The 23,652-nt window shown below is 49.2% G+C and overlaps 1 protein-coding gene across 1 annotated transcript; it reads left to right on the top strand.

The window, feature by feature from the left end:
* The first annotated feature begins 12 nt into the window (after window positions 1-12).
* LOC309536229 (N-acetylglucosamine-6-sulfatase-like) lies at window positions 13-22,596 on the top strand. Its single transcript, XM_082230243.1, has 13 exons — window positions 13-141; window positions 2,728-2,787; window positions 3,357-3,560; window positions 3,710-3,775; window positions 5,200-5,298; window positions 7,252-7,416; window positions 7,952-8,034; window positions 9,003-9,121; window positions 10,708-10,811; window positions 11,843-11,944; window positions 12,859-12,969; window positions 20,720-20,827; window positions 21,740-22,596. Exons 1-13 carry the CDS (start codon window positions 139-141, stop codon window positions 21,881-21,883), a joined length of 1,368 nt encoding a protein of 455 aa, XP_082086369.1. The 5' UTR covers window positions 13-138; the 3' UTR covers window positions 21,884-22,596.
* Window positions 22,597-23,652: the final 1,056 nt, after the last annotated feature.

The following is a 23,652-nucleotide window of genomic DNA, read 5'->3' as shown; positions in this document are numbered from 1 at the left end:
GCGGGCTCCCTGGGCGCCCTGCTGGCGGCCTGGCTTCTCCTGGCCGCGGAGGAAGCAGCGGCCGGAGCGGGGAGCGGGGGAGCCAAGGGCAACATCCTGCTCGTCCTGACCGATGACCAGGACCGAGAGGTGGGGGGCATGGTACGTGCCGGGGTCCGCGTTACTCCCAGGCCCAGCAATGGCAGGTGGGATCCGAAATGCACGTGTGGCTCCGGGGGGGCGGCCTAGCAGAAATAAGGAGCAGAGTGCGTGTGCGGCAAGGTGGCTTCGGTGGATCAGGGTGTTAACCTGGCTGTTAACCAGAAGGGTGCTGGTTCGAGGCCACCCAGGGACAGCTGAGGGCAGGATTCCTGCATTGCGGGGGGGGGGGGGCTTTCTCGTCTAAAGGTAGGTAGGTAAGTGGGGTTTTTTACTGTTCTGCTGTGAAGGGATCAATAACTTTGCCAAAGTCTAAGCCAGCCAGGGCTATTTTTCTGCAAACCCATATATAGAACAGGCCCCATTTATTTCAGGGGGGCTTTGTTGCATCCAGGTGTACATTGGACGGCCATCCCTGTGCATGCTTTACTTCGAAGTAAGTTCCTCTGAGCTGAGTTTAAGCCCACGTGACAGCACAGGATTTCCACACAGCCTTCCTTCTTGTTGGTCTGTAAGGACAAAAGGGTTCTGATCCAAGGGTCCTGTTTGCTGAGAGGGACAGACATGGGCAGCAGCCCTTCCAGCTTCTTTCCTTGTGACAGCAACCCTCTGTGGTACTTCCTGGTGAAGAAGCAGGGAATTGTGGGCACTGGGGTTCCAAACATGATACCTTTGGCTGTGGCAGCCCTTTTGGGACCAGTTCTGATAAGCATGGCGCACGGCGATGGTCACTTGTTCTACACTTCAGTCCCAGCCCTTTGCTACCTGAAGGAAGGAGCAAGATGGCGCCCCTCCTATGGCTCCACATATGGGCGTCAAGAGGATGGGGGTGAAGCCAGAACGCTGGAGAGCGGCAGCTGCTGCTGGGGCTGCAGGGACTGCTGTGGGAGGGACATCTCTTGTTGCATCTGGGGCAGATGTGGGCGCCCGGTTGTGCTGGGGCAGGTGCACCATGATGTCTCGTTCCTCCTCTGGTCACTGCTGTGGGTGGATGTTCAGTCTCTGGCATCTCCAGGCAGGCGCTTTGTGTGAGAACCAGGAAGACCACTGCTCTGCGTCAAGATATGGCCTTTGTTAACTGACTCCAGAAACTGTGCCTTGCCGGTCCTGGCCATCGTCCTGTTTGGTGACATGCAGGAAGCCAGTCATGTGACAAAGTCCCAGGTGAATGCCGGTGGTTCTCTATGCTTCCAGATCATGTTTGGTTGCTGGAATGAGAGCAGGGTTCAGTTTGCCTTGTCTTCAAGTAGTGTGGAGTCTGAGCAAGTGAAAATCTGAAACCACCACACATTCTAACATTTACCTGGAACTGAAGTGTAGAACAAGTGACCATCGCCGTGGGCCATGCTTATCAGAACTGGTCCCAAAAGGGCTGCCACAGCCTCAGGTATCATTTCTCTGTGGAGGTTCCCTAGCCAGAATTGTTGCTTCCCATCGTACATTCTGGCTTCTTCTCCCACATGCATCCTGGAGATACAGAAACAAGCCCACGCAACATGCTGCCCACTTGATGGCACCCTCATGTGCAGGAAGCGATGCAATGGGAGGAGGGCCTTGGACCCATAAAAGCTGAGCTTCCTTCCAGAGGTTGCTCTTTCTGACACCAAGTTCGGTACTTCAGTTTATAGTTCTCCTTAAAATGAATTCCACAAATGGTGTAACAAATGTAATTAACATGTCTGATGGCTTTTGTGTGTGACAAATATTTCCATGGATTTAGAGCAGGAAATTAAGTATCCATCTTGCAAACCTCAGGTTACCACTAACTTCTTGAACAGTTTCCCTTCATGTTTGAAAGAAATTAAGTAATTCTGGGCAGCTGTAGCAGGCAGGTAGCATCCCGACAGCAACGCTGAGGCCAGTCCCCTCGGAAAGCTTGAACACGGATACGATGACAGGTGCTGTGATAACACCTGTGTAGCTAACATAACATGTTGCTTAGCCCTGAGAAATGGTTCACAAAGGAGACCTGTGGGGTCTGGGGCTGATGGGAGTTGTAGTCCAACAACATTTGGAGGGCGCCAGGTTGGTGAAGGCTGATGTAAGGGAAGGCACGTTTATGACATATCTCCATCTGGCTCATTTTCTTTCACTCGCTCTTCCTCTCTTCTCTTAAAATAAAAAATGTTAAAAGTGGCGGAGGTCTTGACCTCTTGGTTCCAGACCTGTATTTTCAGCTACCATTATGCCACAATGGACAAAGCATGCCATTTTGCCTTTATTGATGAGGTGCAAAGGTATTTTGGGGAGTGGATGTGTGTATTGAGCCAGACTCAAAGGGTTGCTTTGAAGATTAAATTGCAGAAAAAGAAAATTACCCCCAAACACTCATATGAACATTTTGTGGCAGGTGTTCCTGAAAATGATTGTAGGCTGCAGAACGTGGAAAGGAGAAGGCCATTCTGCCCTCATCCCAACCATCTTCTGTATCAGGGTTTGGGGGAACCTGTAGCCTTTTGTTTGATTCCAACTCCTGTCCCTTGCAGCCAGCATGACCAGCGGCAGCGATGAGGAACATGAGAGTTGTGTGTTCGCAGGCTTATTTTCAGGCCTGTGGCCCAGATGTGACTGTTTTGTTCTATCTTTCAGACCCCCATGAAGAAGACAACATCCCTGATCGGTCAGTTAGGTGCCACTTTTGCCAATGCAGTAAGTATCTGGACAATGCCACTGAGAATTGCTCTGGGAAGTTTAAACTGATTGTAATCCTAGATGCATTGGGAATAGGAAACAGCCCTGAAGCAGAGAGGGGGTGGTTTCCTCTTTCTCCCCTCTCCGTGCCGTTTTTTATTATATATAAACTGCTAGCTTGTGTCCACTTCAGGTTTTTTCCTAAGCTAAAACACCCCAGCTGCTAGACTGGGAACTGGGAACAGCTGCTGGAACCACATAACACCAGTCCAGAAAGATTGACTCCCAGTACATTTCCGAGCACAATTCAAAGTGCTGGTGCTGACCTTTAAATAGCCTTGGCCCTGTAGACCTGAAGGCATGCCTGGGGCAGCCCAGCCACATGGGTGGGGCACGAGAAATAAATTATTAATATTAATATTAAGCCTTTCTTGGTAGAGAGCGGCTGCAAACGACCCCTGCTTGGATGCTGGTGGCGCCCCTGCTGAGTTTGGGGAGGTGCTTGGGACAGTACCCAGATTGGGGAGGGAGGGATGCTAATTTGTAGGGCAGAGGCTGACCTCCTGAATGGACATGTCGCCCTCCAGTTTGCAGTCACTCCCCTGTGCTGTCCGAGCCGCAGCAGCATCCTGACCGGCAGATACCCTCACAACCACCTGGTGAGGAACAATTCCTTGGAGGGCAACTGCAGCAGCCCAGCCTGGCAGAAGTTTCAGGAGCCATTCACCTTCCCGGTTTACCTACAGAGGCAAGGCTACCAGACCTTCTATGCTGGCAAATATCTCAACCAGGTAAAGTCCTCTGCAGACAAATGCCACCGATGCCCAAATATTATACGCAGATGATGGGCATTCTGTGGGCATCCGCATCACCTCTCCTTGCCTTTAAAAGCCGTGTGCATTCCTGTTGCGTCTGACTTGGCGACTCTCCTCTATTACAGTATGGGGACCCCAAAGCAGGAGGCATTCAATATATGCCACCAGGCTGGAGCTACTGGTTAGGTCTGGTGAGTAGGTGCCCTTCTCTCTCTCTCTCTCTCTCCTAATTTCACAGCAGGCAAGGTGACCCAGTGAGATCCATGGGGCAGAGTGCTGGACTTTGATGTGCAGGATGCAGATTCACACCTGTGCTCAGAACTGAAGTTTGCAAGGTGGCCTTTGCTGAGAGACAATAAGCTGCTGAATCTACATTCTTGTAGATCTTAGAGGTATCTCATACAACCATAGAGTTGGAAGGGACCCTGAGGATCATCTAGTCCAGGGGTCAGCAAACTTTTTCAGCAGGAGGCTGGTCCACTGTCCCTCAGACCTTGCAGGGGGGCAGACTATATTTGGGGGGTGAATGAATTCCTTTCCCCCACAAATAACCCAGAGATGCATTTTAATTAAAAGGACACAGTCTACTCATGTAAAAACAACGCTGATTCCCGGACCATCTGCGGGCCAGATTTAGAAGGCGATTGGGCTGGATCCGGCCCCCAGGTCTTAGTTTGCCAGCCATGATCTAGTCCAACCTTCAATGTAGGAATACGCAGCTCTCCATTACGGAGATCAAACCTGTAACCTTGGCGTTGTCAGCACCACGCTCAAACCAAGAGAGCTATCCAGCCAGAGCAGTGGCCTTGCATGCAAAAGGTCCCTGGGTTCAATCCTTGGTGCCTCCAGGTAGGATTGGCAGAGAACCCTGCCTGAAATCCTTGAGATTTGCTGGAGACCAAGGTTTCATGTCGTTGGTCAGGACACACCAGGGGAGCCTCATTCCCACAGCCCTGCCCCCTAGCCAGGCCATAGCCTTTTGGGTGGACCAATGCCAGCACATCGGTGCGTGGTGAGTAAAAGTGACCAGGAGAGAGGGAAGGTCAAGGTGACAGAGGGGGGAAAGAGGTCCCCCTCTTCTGAGGGGAAAGGGAGTGGGAGGGAAAGGAGTAATATTTATTAATAACAAATAAACGGGGGTTCTTCCTGCGTTCCTAGTGAATGGGAGAAAGAAGAAGCAGACCAAGCTAGATTAGTATTGCAATACTGTGAGACTATGGGAACAGAGTGAGCAGCTATAAAAAGGCAGATTTGGAAGATAGGATCATCACTAGCTCCTCAGACAATTGGTGTGTCTCCCACGGTGATGACAGTTCTCCAGGGTGTCTCAGGCAGAGAGGCCTTCTCCATCATCTGCTGCATTGTCTTTTAACTGGAGATGCCAGGGGTGAAGCAGGGACCGTCAGCCTGCAAAACATGGGCTCTGCCACTGAGCGATCGTCCTTTGGAGGGGAGTTTCCTTTGGGTTTTTTCCCCTAGGCACCAAAATATCCTAGGCTAGCTTCCATCTGTAATACTGTTCCTCCTTATTGTGGGGTGGCCCAGTGCCAAAATCCTGGTGTTCAGAACAGTTTCCAGAGCTGGCTCTTTGGTCACTTTGTGCCTCTTTCCATAGGTGGGGAATTCCAAGTACTATAACTACACTCTTTCAGCCAATGGACACGAGGAGAAGCATGGGGAGCACTATGAAGAAGACTATCTCACGGACGTCATTGTGAGTTCTCCCTCCATGTCACCTTCGTTTCTGGCTTCCCAGATCCTCCTGCGATCAAGTAGCTAGACCACTGGAAGGGCAGCCCCATTCGACAGTCAGAATGCTTTTTTTCGGTGTCATCAATTAGTCTAAAAAACAGCCGTTATTGCATTGGCTCACTTATGTCTGTCAAGGAAAGAACTAAAGTGAGAAAGAGAACATTGAAGCTGGAAGACGGCCTGCCAAGTCTCTGACGTTCATCTCTTTCCTCCAGAAACTCTCCCTTCGTGGAAAGGATCTGTAGTCCTGCCTGCCTGCCTCTTTTTCTCCCACTTCTCCACTCTTGGCTTTCAGGAGAAGAGCTTTTCCAAGCAAACAAGAGGCCTCCACCTCTGCCTCTGCTTCTCTGTTGCAGCAGCCAGACACCCAAGTCAGTGACTCAGTTGGTGTCTGTAATAGGTGGGGCACTGAGGCAGGCCTAGAGCAGCGGTGGGCAGCCTCAGGCTGCGAGGGGCCAAAGACACCCTTCTAGGCCTCTCTGGCCCAGCCTTCCTTCACATCCTCCTTGGGTGTTTTTGCCTGGCTAGAACGGGTGCTTAAATCATGACTCTCATTTGCCTGGATGGTGGGTGGAGAGGGGTTTGTGTAGAAACTAGCTGGCAAATAAAATTTACAGTGGTACCTTGGGTTACAGACTCTTCAGGTTACAGACTCTGCTAACCCAGAAATAGTACCTCGGGTTAAGAACTTTGCTTCAGGATGAGAACAGCGGTGCAGCGGTAGTGGGAGGCCCCGTGAGCTAAAGTGATGCTTCAGGTTAAGAACAGTTTCAGGTTAAGAACAGACCTCCGGAACGAATTAAGTACTTAACCCGAGGTACCTCTGTATATTCATTGCCCCCCACTTTTTGCCTCTGGCCCTGCCCCCCACAGGCATGTGGTTCCCCAGAAGATTGCCCAGGGAGGGAGGGAGGCATCTCTTGGAAAGCGTTCCCCCAGCCCTGATTCAGTGAGGTGGGTGGAGTGTTTCCATGTGCACTTTTGCAGGTCAAGCAAAACAGTTTCCCTGCTGTTGGTTGCAAGTCAGGAAAACCCACATGTCTACCAGCACCTGGAAACGAAGCACGCTAGAGAGAGAAAGATTGTATATGACTGCATGATAAATCCCATGAAAGTTCATGCCATCAAAATCCTTCGGACAGGGTGGATCTTGTTGGCCACGGACTGTGCTGGCTGAGCTGATGGCAGCTGGAGTCCGCACAACATCTGGAGGGCCACAGTTTCCACACCCGTGAAAATGGGACTTCAGAGAAAAGACATGGGAAATATGCTATCTATTTCTCTTTCAAAACCCTTAACCTGTGGAGCAAGGTACAGTCGTACTTGGAAATCAAACAGAATCTGTTCTGGAAGTTCGTTCGGCTTCCTAAACGTTTGGGAAGCAAAGCACAGCGTCTGATTGGTTGCAGGATGTTCGGCTTCCAAAAATAGTTCACAAACCGGAACACTTACTTCCGAGTGCCAAAATGTTCAAGAACTAAGCTGTTTGAAAACCAAGGTACAGCTGTATTTTACCCCTTCCATGCCTCCCTAGGATTCCCTTGTCACGGCTAAAATGGCCGCTGTTTCTTTAATGCGAATAAAGCTGGGTCAGCATGACTCAGCGGCTTGCAGCAGGTTGTATATATAAAGTGAGAAATGTTAGTTGGTGCTGAGGCTGGTGTTTGGGTTGGTTGGTTGGTGCTGGTGTGTATAGTTGTTCAGTCGCTTTTGCACAAAGACTTTTAAGAATAAAACTCTGCAAGGACTTTTCTCGTGGGCTCTTTTATGCCGACAAGGGTCCGAGGACCAGGCTGAGGAGACAAAGGGAGGCCAGAACCCTTTCCTTCTTTTTTTGCTTTTTACAAACACTGACATCCCTCCCATGGCACCATGGCTTGAGCCATCCGTCTCTTTCTCTCCTTCCCTCCTGCAGACCAACCGGAGCCTCCAATTCCTGGAGAAGCTTTCCCACCCTCCTTTTCTCATGGTTCTGGCTCCACCTGCTCCACACGCCCCCTGGACAGCAGCCCCCCACTACAAGTCAGCATACAGCAGCGTCAAAGCGCCACGCAATGGAAGCTTCAACATCCACGGAAAGGTGAGTTCACAGGCCTTGATGTGGGCAGCGGGCTTGAAGGGCTCATGGGCAGCTCCATAGGCTTCTCTCTCTCTCTGCTCCTCTCAGGGCAAGGTGCTTCTCAGGTAGCCCTCTGGTGGCAGCTGGGAACAGGGAGGTCACTTCAACAGGAACACCAGGATCTAACGGTGGGCATCTTGCCAGGCTCTTCTGCCTTGAAAGATGCCTTCTTAAGTGGCAAGTTGCTGCCACTGCTGGAGTGATAATCAGTACACAGCAGAGGACAAGTGAGGAAGCAGGAGCTTTCATTCCGTGGTCCCAGAGAGTGCAAGGACAATAATAATCAAAGAATTGTGGCACTTATGTGTGTTTCTTACTGTATTTTGTTTTTTAAAAAGTAAATCAGAATTTTAAAATGGCAAGTGTTAAATTACATGGGGGAGGGGGAAGAGCACAAGGGTGATGGTGTCATCAGGTGAGGGTCCGAGTCTTTTCTCCCAATATTTGCCATCTGGATTCTGTTGATAAAGTCTCCACAATTTTCTTCCCTTTATAGGACAAGCACTGGTTGATAAGGCAAGCAAAGACTCCCATGTCAAACACATCCATTGAGTTCCTGGACAACGTCTACAGGAAACGGTAAGAAAGGGTCCAAAAGGCCACTTGTAGGAGCTGGGGGAAACCACTTCTCTGTAGAAGCTTGAAAGGAGTGAGGCCATGGGCGGAAGACATTTGTGGGGGCTTTTATCCAAAGTCACTGGGAGACCCTGATGGAGACAGACGTCTGAGAGGCAGTGAGACTCAGGTGTTGTGCATCTCCCCTCAACCTGACATCCTTCAGATGCTTTGGACTACAACTCCCACCAGCCATTGCTGGTGTAGATGTGATGTGAGATGTGATGTATAGTGAAGCTGTGAAGTGAGAAGTACCTGGTCAAAGAGTAATGGGCACAATTCTATGTTGCCTAACTGTAGTACTGAGTCTTCAGGAATGGGAAATGTGTGGGCCTCTGGATGTTGCTGGACTCCATCTGGCAGGCAGGAGGCCCCTGAAGCACGCCCCACAGCTCCAGGACCCATTGAACTAGAGCCAAGGCCCTCCCAGGCCCCCTTCCTCTGGGTCTGATCGGTGCAGGGAGAGCACTAAGCGGGAGGCATGGAGCCCAGGAGAAGGGTCCTCCTTCAAACAGGGTTGGCCCTTTAGGACCTGCCCACTTGGACCTCCTTTCTGGGCATCTTCATGGAACCAGAACAGGACAGTCCCTTTCAGGACCCTGGCTGCAAGCTTCCCAGACGCATCTGCCTAGCTGCTGTTGGAAAGTGAACATTGGACTATGGACCCTTGGTCTGACCCAGCAGGGCTCTTGGAAGATTGCCTGTTTGTGCAGGGTCAACAGCAGAGGCACAGACTCTTCCCTCATACACTGAGTGGCTTCCCTGCTGCTTCAATAATGCGGTTTATTGCAATAGCTTGATCTGTTGCACCAAAATGCAGTTGAACATCATCCTGTTTCTGGCTGAGACAGATGGAAGTCGTAGTCCACAACATCTGGAGGGTACCACATTGCTACCTCTGCAATATATAGTATGTCCTCATATTCTTGCAGGTGGCAGACTCTGTTGTCTGTGGATGACATGGTGGAGAAGATTTTTGAAAAATTGAAGACCCTTCACCTGTTGGACAGCACATACGTGTTCTATACTTCAGATCATGGTTACCACACAGGTGAGTTGAGGCCTGCTTTTGCCACAGAACCTTTTGGGGGGGGGGGACTTGTGGGGTGGTGGGGGAATAGCTCCAGTGTCTCTTTCAGTGGCAAACTGGTGGAATGTGTAGGGATGAATCAGGCCAGGGTTGCCAACAGGATGGATGATGGCAATGGGCTGTCCGTGGAGCTGCCCTTGAAGACAACTTGGAAACTTTCCTTGGTCCAAAATGCAGTGGCCAGATTGCTGACTGGAGTTGCTTTTAGAACTCGTGTAACCCCTGTTTCTAAAACAGCTGCATTGGCTGGCGGTTTGTTTGTGGGCCAAATTCAAGGTGCTCACATTAATGTTTAAAGCCCTAAACTTTGACTCCGGGTATCTGAAAAGACAGCCTCCTTCCTTGAAGAACATCTGGAATACTAAGATCAGCAGGGGTGGGGCCCTCTTGGCCATTCCACCACCCTCAGCAGCTGGGCGAGCGAGGCCTGGGAGAGAGCGTTCCCAGGCAGCCCTAAGGCTCTGTGCACCCTCCTCCTCACACAGCTGGGCCTGGCAACTTAGCTACGGTCTTTGGAAAATGCCGAAAGCGAACCTCTTTACCTTGCCCTCGGAGAAGGACCCATCCTAATTTTGTGATAGTCAGCTGTTTTAAGCTTCTTACAATGTATTTGAGATTATGTACCTCTTCCTAGGGCCTAAAATAATGATGTTGTAAGCTGCTGCTTCAAGCAGTCCCAGTCCGTGTGGCCAAGGGTTAGGAATCATGGGAGTTGTAGTCCAGCAGCACCTGCTTTCCGCCTCTTGTGTAGGACTCTAACCAGAACACCTTTTGTGCTGGGGGTGGAAGCCAAGGGGCTGTTGTCCGTGAGAAATGGCAAAAAACTAAGGCTGAGGTCTAGTTTCTCACCACCGGCTATGCACTTAACTCTCTGGCTGACATCCAATGATTTATTTTTTAAAAAAGTAGTCAATTCCCCACCCCCACCCTGTGGTTTACATTAAAAATTATGCCACATGATCCTAGTGAGGTTAACTGCTTGCATTCTAACATTCAAGTACATTGATAGTCACACCCTTTTCTTCATATTTCTGTAAATGTTTAGTGGCTTACTTAGAAAATTAAACTGTAAATGCAGGGAAGGGTGATTTCATGAGGGGGCCAGAGCCCTGATGGCAGCAAGAACGGACCCTTGACCTCTGGGGCTGAATGAGCAGTCAGAGGGGAGCGTGTTTCATTCCCAGTGGGGGTTTGTGCCCCCCCCCACCTTCTGTTGTCCTCCAGTGAGAGCTCAATAGCTAAGACTGGTCTTGGCCAGCCTGGTTCCCTCCTGATGGCTGGGGCTGATGGGAGTTGCAGTCCAAAGCAGGTTGTCAGAAGCTGGTTAAAAGTGTTGGACTAGGAATGTGGAGAGCTGGGTTCCAATCCTCACTTAGCCCTTGGGACCTTGGGAGGGTTGCACTCTCTCAGCCTAAGCTGCCTCACAGCGTGAAGCACTTGAGCTTCTTGAAGGAAATCTGGGGTGCAAATGTAAGAAATAAATAAATCGGTCCTGCTTTTTCTGGGGGGGGGGGGACTCCAGTCAGGACTTGTTTTTGCCTCCCCAGGTCAGTTTTCACTGCCCATTGACAAGAGGCAGCTCTATGAGTTCGACATCCGGGTGCCCCTGCTGGTGCGAGGTCCAGGCATCAAGCCCAATCAGACTCACCTGGTGGGTGTCTTTCTTTCTTTCCCCGACTCAAGTGCTGCTTTCCTTGCAGAAAATCCCAGGTTCTGCCCTGACCATCTCCAGTTAAAAAGATCTCAGGTTGCTGAAGGGGAAAGATTTCTGCCTGAAGCCTCTAGGGACCCTCAATATTAGGCTGTGGCAAAGCCATGTCTTCATAAGCTCAGAGCATCTGCCTTGTGTGCAAATGTCTAAAGTTAGGTCCCTGGCTTCCCACGGTAGGGCTGGGAGAAGACCCCTCCTGAGGTCCTGGGAAGCTTCTGCCAGGTAGCGTAAAAAGCAGTGCTGAACTGGATGGGCGGAGGGCCTGAGGTGGTAGAAGGCAGCTTCCTGGGTGAGAGTAAAGGTGTCCCCTAAATTTTCAGCCAGGCCTATTTGCTGGATGGTCATTGCTCTCCAAGCTTGAATCTCTGTCCCTGTGGACATTTTGTGGAGTTGGGAACTATAGTCAGTTAACTCCCTTCCAAACATGTAGAATTCTAACATTTCCAGAATAAAGCTGAGTTAGAACCTTCCTTCCTGACATACTACTTTTCTACTGTCAAGAGTTTGATTTTTTAGCATCTTTTTATTTTTCAAATTGTAACAACAAAAACAGCCTATTAGATAAAATGAACCATTCTGGTGAATGCACAGGCATGTATCCCATTTTACAATAAATGTCCAGCATATAATTCCAAGTGGCTTTGTCACATACTGTACAGTCAGGAGGGTTTGATTCTTGTGTCGATCTCTGTGTCTTCTTCTTTCAACTACTATATGTTTTGGGAAACTGTCTGTTGCTATGCATTTGGAAACCTCTTAGCCAAATTTTACATGATAGTTCCTGAATCCAACGATGTGGTTTTTGTCTGAATAAAGTTGGGTGTCATTTTGAAATGAGATGGTGGGCTGAACCTTCCAAAAGGGCACTTTTTGGTTTCTTGGCATTCCTAGGCTACTACGAAGAAATAATTGCCTTGAACTGGATAGCTGGATGGCTTCAGTAACTCTGTCCCTTGTTGTCTTCCTCTCAGCAACCTGTCCTCAACATCGACCTGGGGCCCACCTTCCTGGATATCGCAGGTATCGATGCATCTCAGACCTCCATGGACGGACAGTCTTTCTTGCCCCTGTTGGTAATAATCTGAAGCTCCTTTTGCATATTGCTTGCCTTGAGAGTCTTGTTGTGTACAAGGAACTGCGGGACCCGTCCACCGGTCCTGCTCCTGAGACTTCCCTGGCCTCTTCCCTGACAGCTGCATGTTGAGGGTGGATATCTGCAATATATCCCAGCTGGGGCTGATGAGAGTTGGAGTTCAAAATCCCCAGAGGACCCCAGGTTGGCCTAGGTGAAGCCTGCACATCTGCACAGAAGCAGCCCTCTTTTTTTAATAGAATAAAGCCAGAGGTTTTTGCTTGAAGGGGATTCTGGGCTCTGAGGGGGAAGTGTGGGCTGTCATATGCATTTGGTGTCCATGAGCGATAGATGCAGCGTAGGAAGTGCATTTTGAAGCATATGGCAGAAACAACGAACTGTGCTATAAGAATTGTGGTATGCATGACGTTTTGGAAGTGGGGCTAGATTGCTGCTGGTGGGCCTCTGGCTGCCGCTCCCTGAGCTGGCTTGTGCCTTTGTCTGCCCTTCCTGCTGCTGCTGTGGGACTTCTGCAGACCCCTTGGAGCTCCCACGCAAACTCTAGAGCTGGAATGGGGAGTGTCGGCCCTTCAGCTGTTGCTGGACTACAACTCCCATCAACTCCCATTGTCCTTTGACCCTGCTGTCTGGGGATGATGAGAGTGGGAGTCCCTACAACTGGAAGGTCACAGGTACCCTATCCCTGCTCCAGAGCACACCTTCACCTTCACCTGTGGCTGTATTCTTGACATGCAACAGTAGAGGGGACAGGCTGCCATTTCAGGGCATATGCTCTGGATGTCTAGACTGGGCCAGAAAACCCAGAGAGCTCTGTCAGGGATGTGGTCTTGAGAGTTTTTATTTTTATTTGTCACAGCGGGTGATGCTTTCTGAAATGTGTTTCCTTGGCTCCAGGTGAACGAGACGCACAAGAGCAAGTGGCGGTCAGATTTCCTGGTGGAGTACACTGGTGAAGGCCACACTCACCAAGACCCCCACTGCCCTGCCTTGGGGCCAGGCGTGTCGGTGAGCGCTTGCTCTGGAGGCACAGAGATGTCTAGAGCACTCTGCATTTCTTACGAATGTCCAAATCTTCTGCTACAAGGGAAACTGGATCCTGCAGACTGCCTGGAAATTATACACAGGGTGCAAAGTGGCATAAATCTGCTGATTGTGTCTGGAGGGGAGGATTTCACCCCAAAAATTTACTTGATTTGACCATGTGGTACTCAGTGTGGTTCCCCTTGGTGCCTCCCAATGATTACAGTTTTTTTAAAAAACAAGGCGCTGCCCCCCTTCTTGCCCTGCTTTCCCATTCTCCTTTCCTCTTGACCAAGCCCCCTCCCTTTACACCTCCTCCACAGCTTGCCCCACCTCCTTTTAAAGGAGCAGGAGGGCCTACTTCTAAGTAGACATGTTTACACAGCACCTCTCCCCTTCCCCTCGTGCCACATGTTCTACTTCCTCATTCACCTGCCTGCTTGCAGCTGTCATGCTGCAGGTGGCAGCGTGATGACAGTCTTACGTTTTTATGTATATAGGAAGAAAAGGGGTTTTTTTGTGGAGACAGAAATTGTCTGGGGTTTTTTTGTTTTTTGTTCTCTCTCTCTCTCTTTTAGTTATTGCTTTCTGTTCTCCACCCCAGATTTAGAGTGTTGGACTAGACCTGGGTTCAAATCCCCAGTCTGCCCTGGCACTCACCAGGTGACCTTGAACTAGCCACTCTCCCACAGGCTTGGTTTTAGATGGAGGAAGGGCAGGATAAAAAATGCAACAAAGGAGCTCTGCCTAGCTTTACTTTTCAAGAGAGGGATGCCTTGTGCAGCAGAGGACCAGGTTCTGCTCTGCCGCTCCCCCAGAGGTGGTGCTAAAGGGAGGTGCAGGCTTTGGCCTCTGCAGTAGGAAGTTTTGCCCTCAGGCTTGCAGGGCTTGAAATTTGCCTATGCAAAGGGGATTTGCTCACCTTAGTTTACATAAAGTCTGCTTCAGCCTCAGTCCCCCTGCCCACAGCACTGAGGGAAGCCTATGCTCTTCTCCTCATTCCTGCACGTGGATCTTGCAGTCCACATTCCCAGCTCCCACCTCATCTCCCACTTAGAGTGTCCAGTTGCTTAGCACAGGTTGGAATTATGCCTTTTGCCCATCACATTGGGGTTGTTCTCAGATTAGACCCTTTGAAATTAGTGGCCCTAAATTAGGCATGTCCATTGATTTCAGTGGGTTAGAGACAACCCCACGTGTCTGGAGTGGAAGTGCCTCCAAACCTGCTTTCTTTTTTCTTTTTCTTTTTCTTTACATGTCCAAAATAAATTTTTATTAAGTTTTGCACCAATATCGCCAATCAAACAATTTCACAAATAACATATTTTCATCTTTTGGACTTCCCTCAGCTTCTCTGACAATCATCCGTATTTAAATTTTTATCTATGCGTTCCCAAAATTTAGCATCGCCTTTTAAAATACCTTTTCAAACATATTTTCATTCTTGCAATATTCCTTATATTTTCACAAAGCTTCTTTAAAACCCACTAGCGTTGTTTGTTCATCACATACACTCTTCAAATAATCTGTAAATTTTCCCCAGTCCTCAATGAACTTGTGATCTCGTTGATATCTTATTTTTCCAGTTAGTTTGTCCAGTTCTGCATAGTCCATTAACTTCATTCTCCAAACCTGCTTTCAAAGGGTTGAAAGAGAGTGGAGGAAGGGCTGGAAGTTGTGTTCTTGCACAATGCTTCAGTACAGCGTGCTTCAGCCACCCTTGCCCTCTTCAGGAGACTCCATTCCATCCCCTGCTCCTGTGGAATGCTCAGCATGGCCTCTGAGCACACTCAGCCCTCACTAGGCCTGTTTTGAAAAGGGCAGGCTACCTTCTCAGGCCCCCTCCCCACAAAAAAAGTGGGCAAGGGGCATAGCTCAGTGATAGGGACTTCTGCTGTGTGGATAAAAGGCCCCACGTTTGATCCCTGGCCTCTTGGAGAGCTGCTCTTGGAGAGTCGTGTTTGTGTGTGTTTCTTTGTGGCTGATTAGCTGTTTTCCCTGTGTAAAGGTCAGAGGGGGCAGGGTTTCTGTTGAGGCAGGGGATTAGCTGTGGGAGGACCTTATCAGAGTTTGCAGGGCATCAGTTGAAGAAGGAGCAAAAAGGGTTTTCTCGTGTGTGTGTGTTTCTTTGTGGCTGATTAGCTGTTTTCCCTGTGTAAAGGTCAGAGGGGGCAGGGTTTCTGTTGAGGCAGGGGATTAGCTGTGGGAGGACCTTATCAGAGCTTGCAGGGCATCAGTTGAAGAAGGAGCAAAAAGGGTTTTCTCGTGTGTGTGTGTTTCTTTGTGGCTGATTAGCTGTTTTCCCTGTGTAAAGGTCAGAGGGGGCAGGGTTTCTGTTGAGGCAGGGGATTAGCTGTGGGAGGAGCTTATCAGAGTTTGCAGGGCATCAGTTGAAGAAGGAGCAAAAAGGGTTTTCTTGTGTCTGTGTGTTTCTTTGTGGCTGATTAGCTGTTTTCCCTGTGTAAAGGTCAGAGGGGGCAGGGTTTCTGTTGAGGCAGGGGATTAGCTGTGGGAGGAGCTTATCAGAGTTTGCAGGGCATCAGTTGAAGAAGGAGCAAAAAGGGTTTTCTCGTGTCTGTGTGTTTCTTTGTGGCTGATTAGCTGTTTTCCCTGTGTAAAGGTCAGAGGGGGCAGGGTTTCTGTTGAGGCAGGGGATTAGCTGTGGGAGGAGCTTATCAGAGTTTGCAGGGCATCAGTTGAAGAAGGAGCAAAAAGGGTTTTCTTGTGTCTGTGTGTTTCTTTGTGGCTGATTAGCTGTTTTCCCTGTGTAAAGGTCAGAGGGGGCAGGGTTTCTGTTGAGGCAGGGGATTAGCTGTGGGAGGAGCTTATCAGAGTTTGCAGGGCATCAGTTGAAGAAGGAGCAAAAAGGGTTTTCTCGTGTGTGTGTGTGTTTCTTTGTGGCTGATTAGCTGTTTTCCCTGTGTAAAGGTCAGAGGGGGCAGGGTTTCTGTTGAGGCAGGGGATTAGCTGTGGGAGGACCTTATCAGAGTTTGCAGGGCATCAGTTGAAGAAGGAGCAAAAAGGGTTTTCTTGTGTCTGTGTGTTTCTTTGTGGCTGATTAGCTGTTTTCCCTGTGTAAAGGTCAGAGGGGGCAGGGTTTCTGTTGAGGCAGGGGATTAGCTGTGGGAGGAGCTTATCAGAGTTTGCAGGGCATCAGTTGAAGAAGGAGCAAAAAGGGTTTTCTTGTGTCTGTGTGTTTCTTTGTGGCTGATTAGCTGTTTTCCCTGTGTAAAGGTCAGAGGGGGCAGGGTTTCTGTTGAGGCAGGGGATTAGCTGTGGGAGGAGCTTATCAGAGTTTGCAGGGCAGCGGCGCGCCTAGCGGCGCGCGCAGTTAGATCCATCTTTTAGATTTAGGGGAGCTAGTCTCAAACGTTTGTTGGGGGAGATCTAGGTGTTTTTTTGTGGGGGGGAAGTTATTTGTCCTGTCTTCAAGCTTTTTATGATGGAGGACCTCTGTAGCCCCCCCCCCAACAACACGATCTCATGATGGAAGGGGAGGGAACAGCTGCAGTCGCCTGCGATTCCTGCGCAATGTTTGCCATCTTGCCAAAGGTTGCAGGCAGCTTTACCTGCAGCAATTGCATGTTGATTGCCCTTTTAAAAGACAAAGTCCAGCAACTGGAGGAACGTGTAGCTACGCTCCAAAGAATTAGGGAGCTGGAGCTCTTCTTGGAAGCAACAGAGCACACCGTCCCCACCAAGGAGGAGACAGGGGACTCCCCTGAGAAGGAGGCTTGTTCACCAACACAGGAGCCAGATATATGGAGAAACGTGACTCAAAGAAGTAGGAGGCCCAGGGTCCACTCTGATTGTTTAGAAATACACAATCGCTTTGAGGTCCTCTCCCCTAGCATGGAAGACGAAGAGCAGACTCCATTTGAGGATCTCTCCCTCATTACAGTCGATCAGGTATATGAAGACGAGCAGCAAAGTCAGTCCTCAGGGAATGTGCAGGTGACCTTGGAACGGACAGCTCATGGAAGAACCCCGACCAAACCCAAGAGGAGGCGTGTAGTGGTGATAGGGGATTCCCTACTGAGGGGAACAGAAGCAGTGATCTGTGGGCCTGACAAGATGTCTCGGGAAGTGTGCTGTCTCCCCGGGGCTAAGATCCAAGATGTAACTGAACGACTGCAAGGAATCATAAAACCCACTGACGAATACCCCTTCCTCTTGGTTCATGTGGGAACCAATGACACTGCAAGCAATAGCCTCCAGAAGATCAAAAGAGACTACGAGGCTCTCGGCAGGAAATTGAAGCAACTAAATGCACAAATTGTCATCTCGTCTGTCCTCCCAGTTGAACGACGTGGCCCAGGGAGAGAGGGGAAAATAGTGGAAGTGAACAGCTGGCTTCGCAAATGGTGTAAACAGGAACGGTTTGGATTCTTAGATCACGGACTGCAGTTTCTTGAAGATGGACTTCTGGCAAGTGATGGGCTGCACCTCACAACGGTTGGGAGAAATGTTTTTGCCAAAAATCTCAGAAACCTCATCAGGAGGGCTTTAAACTGACTAATGTGGGGGAGGGAGACAGTGCTCCTGAAGGTAGGAGTCTATCAATTAATGAAGATGATCATCCAAATGTCATAGACCAAATGGAGCAAACAGCACGCGGACCTAGTGGTGGGAGGAAAAAATCCTTAAATAAGAGACACGGGGGAATGATTAATGGACTTCAATGTCTGTACACTAATGCGCAAAGCATGGGAAATAAACAAGATGAGCTTGAGCTCTTGGTACAGCAAACTAAATATGACATAATAGGCATCACTGAAACCTGGTGGGATAAGTCCCACGATTGGAATGTAATAATGGGGGGATACAATCTATTTCAGAGAAACAGACCAGACAAGAAAGGAGGAGGAGTGGCGTTATATGTCAGGGATGTGTATACCTGTGAAGAGATCCAAGATTTAGAACCTCAAAGCCAAAGTGAGAGCATTTGGGTCAAAATTAAGGGAGAGAAGAATAACAGAGACCTCATTGTGGGAGTTTACTATAGATCCCCAAGCCAAACGGAGGACATAGATGATGCCTTCCTGGAACAGATGGCCAAGCATGCAAAAGGAAGGGAGATAGTAGTAATGGGGGACTTCAATTACCCGGATATTTGTTGGACGTCAAACTCAGCCAAGAGCATAAGGTCAAACAGATTCCTCACTGGCCTTGCAGACAACTTCATTGTCCAGAAAGTGGGAGAAGCAACAAGAGGAACAGCCATTTTAGATCTGGTCCTAACCAATGTTGATGACCTGGTTAGTGGGGTAGATGTGGAAGGATCATTAGGCGCGAGTGATCATGCTCTTCTGAAGTTTACTATACAGCGGAAAGGAGCAGCCAAGCATACTAGGACTCAATTTCTTGACTTTAAGAAAGCCGACTTCATAAAACTTAGGGAAGTGCTGGGTGAGATCCCATGGACAACAATACTAAAAGGAAAGGGAGTTCATGATGGCTGGGAGTTTGTTAAGAGGGAGATACTAAAAGCACAACGTCAGGCAATACCAATGAGACGGAAACATGGAAGGTGCCTAAAGAAGCCAGGGTGGCTATCTAAAGAACTTTTAACTGAATTAAGATTAAAAAAGGATGTGTACAAAAAATGGAAAAGGGGGGAAACCACCAAAGAGGAATTCAAACAAATAGCCAGCACGTGTAGACACAAAGTCAGAAAAGCTAAAGCACAGAATGAACTCAGGCTTGCTAGAGAGGTTAAAAGCAACAAAAAAGGCTTTTATGGGTATGTTCGTAGCAAAAGGAAGAACAAAGAAACAGTGGGGTCACTCAGAGGAGAAGATGGTGAAATGCAAACAGGGGACACAGAAAGGGCTGAACTCCTCAATGCCTTCTTTGCCTCAGTCTTCTCCGATAAAGAAAACAATGCCCGACCTGAAGAATTTGGAGCAAATGATTCAGCAAAGGAAACACAGCCCAGAATAACTAAGGAGATAGTACAAGAACATTTGGCTAGTTTAGATGTATTCAAGTCTCCAGGGCCAGATGAACTGCATCCAAGAGTATTAAAAGAACTGGCAGATGTGATCTCAGAACCACTGGCAGTCATCTTTGAGAATTCCTGGAGAACAGGCGAAGTCCCGGCAGACTGGAGGAGGGCAAATGTTGTCCCTATTTTCAAAAAGGGGAAAAGAGAGGACCCAAATAATTACCGCCCAGTCAGTCTGACATCAATACCAGGGAAGATTCTGGAACAGATCATTAAGCAAACAGTCTGTGAGCACCTAGAAAGGAATGCTGTGATCACCAATAGTTAGCATGGATTTCTGAAAAATAAGTCATGTCAGACTAACCTGATCTCGTTTTTTGACAGAATTACAAGCCTGGTAGATGAAGGGAACGCAGTGGATGTAGCCTACCTTGATTTCAGCAAGGCATTTGACAAGGTGCCCCATGATATTCTTGTAAAGAAGCTGGTAAAATGCGGTCTTGACTATGCTACCACTCAGTGGATTTGTAACTGACTGACTGCCCGAACCCAAAGGGTGCTTATCAATGGTTCCTCTTCATCCTGGAGAAGAGTGACTAGTGGGGTGCCACAGGGTTCTGTCTTGGGCCCGGTCTTATTCAACATCTTTATCAACGACTTGGATGATGGACTCAAGGGCATCCTGATCAAATTTGCAGATGACACCAAACTGGGAGGGGTGGCTAACACCCCAGAGGACAGGATCACACTTCAAAACGACCTTGACAGATTAGAGAACTGGGCAAAAACAAACAAGATGAATTTTAACAGGGAGAAATGTAAAGTATTGCACTTGGGCAAAAAAAATGAGAGGCACAAATACAAGATGGGTGACACCTGGCTTGAGAGCAGTACATGTGAAAAGGATCTAGGAGTCTTGGTTGACCACAAACTTGACATGAGCCAACAGTGTGACGCGGCAGCTAAAAAAGCCAATGCAATTCTGGGCTGCATCAATAGGAGTATAGCATCTAGATCAAGGGAAGTAATAGTGCCACTGTATTCTGCTCTGGTCAGACCACACCTGGAGTACTGTGTCCAGTTCTGGGCACCACAATTCAAGAAGGACACTGACAAACTGGAACGTGTCCAGAGGAGGGCAACCAAAATGGTCAAAGGCCTGGAAACAATGCCTTATGAGGAACGGCTAAGGGAGCTGGGCATGTTTAGCCTGCAGAAGAGGAGGTTAAGGGGTGATATGATAGCCATGTTCAAATATATAAAAGGATGTCACATAGAGGAGGGAGAAAGGTTGTTTTCTGCTGCTCCAGAGAAGCGGACACGGAGCAATGGATCCAAACTACAAGAAAGAAGATTCCACCTAAACATTAGGAAGAACTTCCTGACAGTAAGAGCTGTTCGACAGTGGAATTTGCTGCCAAGGAGTGTGGTGGAGTCTCCTCCTTTGGAGGTCTTTAAGCAGAGGCTTGACAACCATATGTCAGGAGTGCTCTGATGGTGTTTCCTGCTTGGCAGGGGGTTGGACTCGATGGCCCTTGTGGTCTCTTCCAACTCTATGATTCTATGCTCCCAGTCCATGTAGACAGTTCTGAAGCAGATGGACCAGTGGTCTCCCTTGGTATCAGGATGCTTCTGATTCTGGGTATTTCTGCCACCCTTGTCTCCCTCGTGTTCCTCAGGGGCCCCGTGGGCACTCGCCAGCTGAGTTTGTTGTTGGAGGGAATGTTGCAGTCTTGGGTAGGTGTTAGATTTGAATAAAGCCTCTCTCCCCCTCTCTCCCTTTGGCAGCAGTGCTTCCCTGACTGTGTGTGTGAGGATGCCTTCAACAACACCTATGCCTGTGTGCGCACACTAAGCCCCATCAACCTGCAGTACTGTGAGTTTGCGGATGCCCAGGTGAGCACCGTCTGCCCCTCCTGTCCTGAGCGAGGGCCAGAGCGAGGGCCACACCCTTTCCCTGTTGATGGTCAGCAGTGGCCTCCAAGGGATGCTGCCACACAGCAACCTTTTTCAGAACTTCCCAGCTCTTCATGCAGACGTCATTCACTGAGGAGCCATAGCAGAGGAGTCTGGTGCATATTCTGGGGTGCACGTGTAGATCACAGAAGGGTGTGCCGTCCCTCTTGGCCTGGGTCAGGCTTAGCTTTAAAATATTCTGTTGAACTGAATTTGTTTCCAGCCTTTCATCACAGGTTCCCAGAGTGGGGTGCATACATGCAGTAGAACATATGAAATACAATTAAAGCACTGCTTAAAACCATAATTGAAACTCAACAATCATTACTGTGCAGAAGTGGCAAGGGGAACAAGCTGATCTAAAATAGCTCCCCAAAGCCTTGGAGAAGAGGTGTCTCCCCCCTAAGGGACGCAAAGGTGTACTTACAAGGGGAGGGAGTTCCGTAACTGGAGAGTCACTTCTGATAGCACCTGCCATCACCACCGGCAGGGCCTCCTCTGCTGATCATAACATTCAGGCTGGTCTGTACGGGACAAGGCACTTCTTCAGGTATTTCGAACCCAGCTCATTTAAGGCTTTCTACATTAACATAACCAGCTTAAATTTGGATCAGAAGCAAACTGGCAACCAGTACAGGTCTTTTAGGACAGGAATAGTAGGTGTCCTGCTGGCTGGATGCTGATCTATTGCAGCAGTTGCAGCTTCTGAACTGTCTTCAAGGGCAGCCCCACATATAGTACATTGTAGTAGTAGAAGTTGTTGAGGATTTTGTCTTCTTTCCTTTAGCAAATTGTGACTTCTGCCCCTCCCCTTGGGGGGGACTCTCTTTCTCCCTGTCTTTTCTCTTGCAGAATTTTGTAGAAGTCTATAACCTGACTTCAGACCCACACCAGCTCTTCAACGTGGTGAAAACTGTGGACCCTTTACAGCTGGAGCAGATGAATCAGAGGCTGATCAAGCTGCAGGCCTGCTCTGGGGTCACCTGCCGCTCCTGAGGGAGGAGCAGCAGCACAGCTCTTGCTGTGGGTCTGTGCTGAGGGGAACATGTGCTCTGGGTCTCTCCTTTCTTGCTCTCTCTCTCTCTCTCTCCATTTACTGGCCTCCCCTCTTTTCTCTGCTCTTAAGCCAAAGTTGATTTTTCCCTTTCTGGATCCTTTCCTGGAGGGTGTGGTTGGCAGAAGAGAGGGAGAGAGGGATGGGGGGGTGAAAGTGCCTGTGCCAGATTTCCCCATCAAAATTCTCCAATATCCCATCCTGCCTCTTGCTGCTCACCTACACCTTGCCTTTGCCACCAGACTTGGCAACTGGCAGGTCGGATTTCACCACCGGGGGGGGGGGCTGATACCTAGGCTGTCAGTTGCTGACCAGCACCCCCACTCTCAGGCGTTCCCCATGGCCAGCTGGTGAAAGATTGCTTCCCCTCCTCTCCCCTGCCTTGTTGGGGGGGTGTGGGATCCCGCCTTTAATCACGAATCAGTATTGCAGATTCTGCCCTGCAGCACCTTCTTTTCCCCCCAGAGATCTGGAGGTGCTGCCTGTCCTTTTGTGACTGTCATGTGCCTTGTAACTCCTCCGCTTTGAGAAGTTCTGATTCTGATCAACTCCTGCAGCAGCTCGGGCAGTTGCTGTGTTGTCTCGCCTGTGCCTCTCTGCCTTAAGTGCTGTGAAAAGAAATAGAATGGAATAAAGGACTTGTTTGTTAGAAAAACCGATCTGGACTTTGCATGGACTGTGATGGCTGCTGCTCTATATGTGGAGAGACAGGAGCCAGACCTCAAGAGTCTCACAAAGACCTGCTTTCCTACAGTAAATGTCATTTCCCGCGGTTGTGCTGGTTTAAAAAATCCACGGTGTCAGCTGCGAGTACTGATTGACTTCTGAGAAGAGAGTCATGTACCCAAGAGTGTTTGGGGAACCTGTAACATTCATTCTGGGCTGGAACCCCATCCCCTTCCGTAAGGGGAGGTATCCGTGCCATTGTTGCATCATCAGCTTTTACACCAATCCCAAACCACATCTCAGCCCTATTTGCATGTTTCATAGCCAACATACCTGGCACTAAGGGAAGGAGGCAGAATTTGGGGCAAGAGGGATGTTCTCTCCAAGGGTTGGGGAATTTTGCTCACTCTTTAAGGGCTTCCTTGTCTCCCCATCACTCATATTTCTAATCCTAGAAGACCTTCACACACACACCCTCCAGCAGCCTCTGGCAAAGGTGTGCATTTGCAAGCCAGATCCTGAGACGTTGGGGTGCAAATGAAAGGTTTTAATTGGGTCCCAATGCATGCCCATGGACTGGGCTTAGCCAGCTGGACACATGTACCAAAGCAGGATTAGAGAGCCAGTCTCTGGGGCCTCCCATTAGCCCCTTGCCCTGTTCATCCACAAGCAGTTTTTAGGCTTGGGAGGAAAGCCTTTTCTTGGAGCCAAGAGAGAACTTTTTCCAAGCCAAATTACGGTGCAGGTAGGGGCATTTACCTCTGTGCTAAAGCTTCATGGAGAGCTATACCTGAAAACTGTTAACAAACGGATTTCTTCCTTTGATTTTCTATCCCACCCATAGTTCTTAATGCAAAAGCATTAAGAAACCCAAAGCCTGAAAATCATTCTGTCTTGTAGCGGGGGTGGGGAACCAGCTTCTGCCTGAGAATGACATTTCCTTCTGGACCATCTTCCAGGGCCACATGTCCACAGAGGTGGGCTGGGCCTGAGACACAAAGAGGCCAGAGCAAGGAATAGAAATGTTACCTCTGTACAGGCTCCA

Source organism: Podarcis vaucheri (genome assembly GCF_965113315.1).
Source record: "Podarcis vaucheri genome assembly, chromosome: 7".
In the NCBI taxonomy this organism is placed as follows: Eukaryota; Metazoa; Chordata; class Lepidosauria; order Squamata; family Lacertidae; genus Podarcis; species Podarcis vaucheri.
Note: the sequence above shows the minus strand (reverse complement) of the source record. Positions and strands in the feature narration are given on the sequence as shown.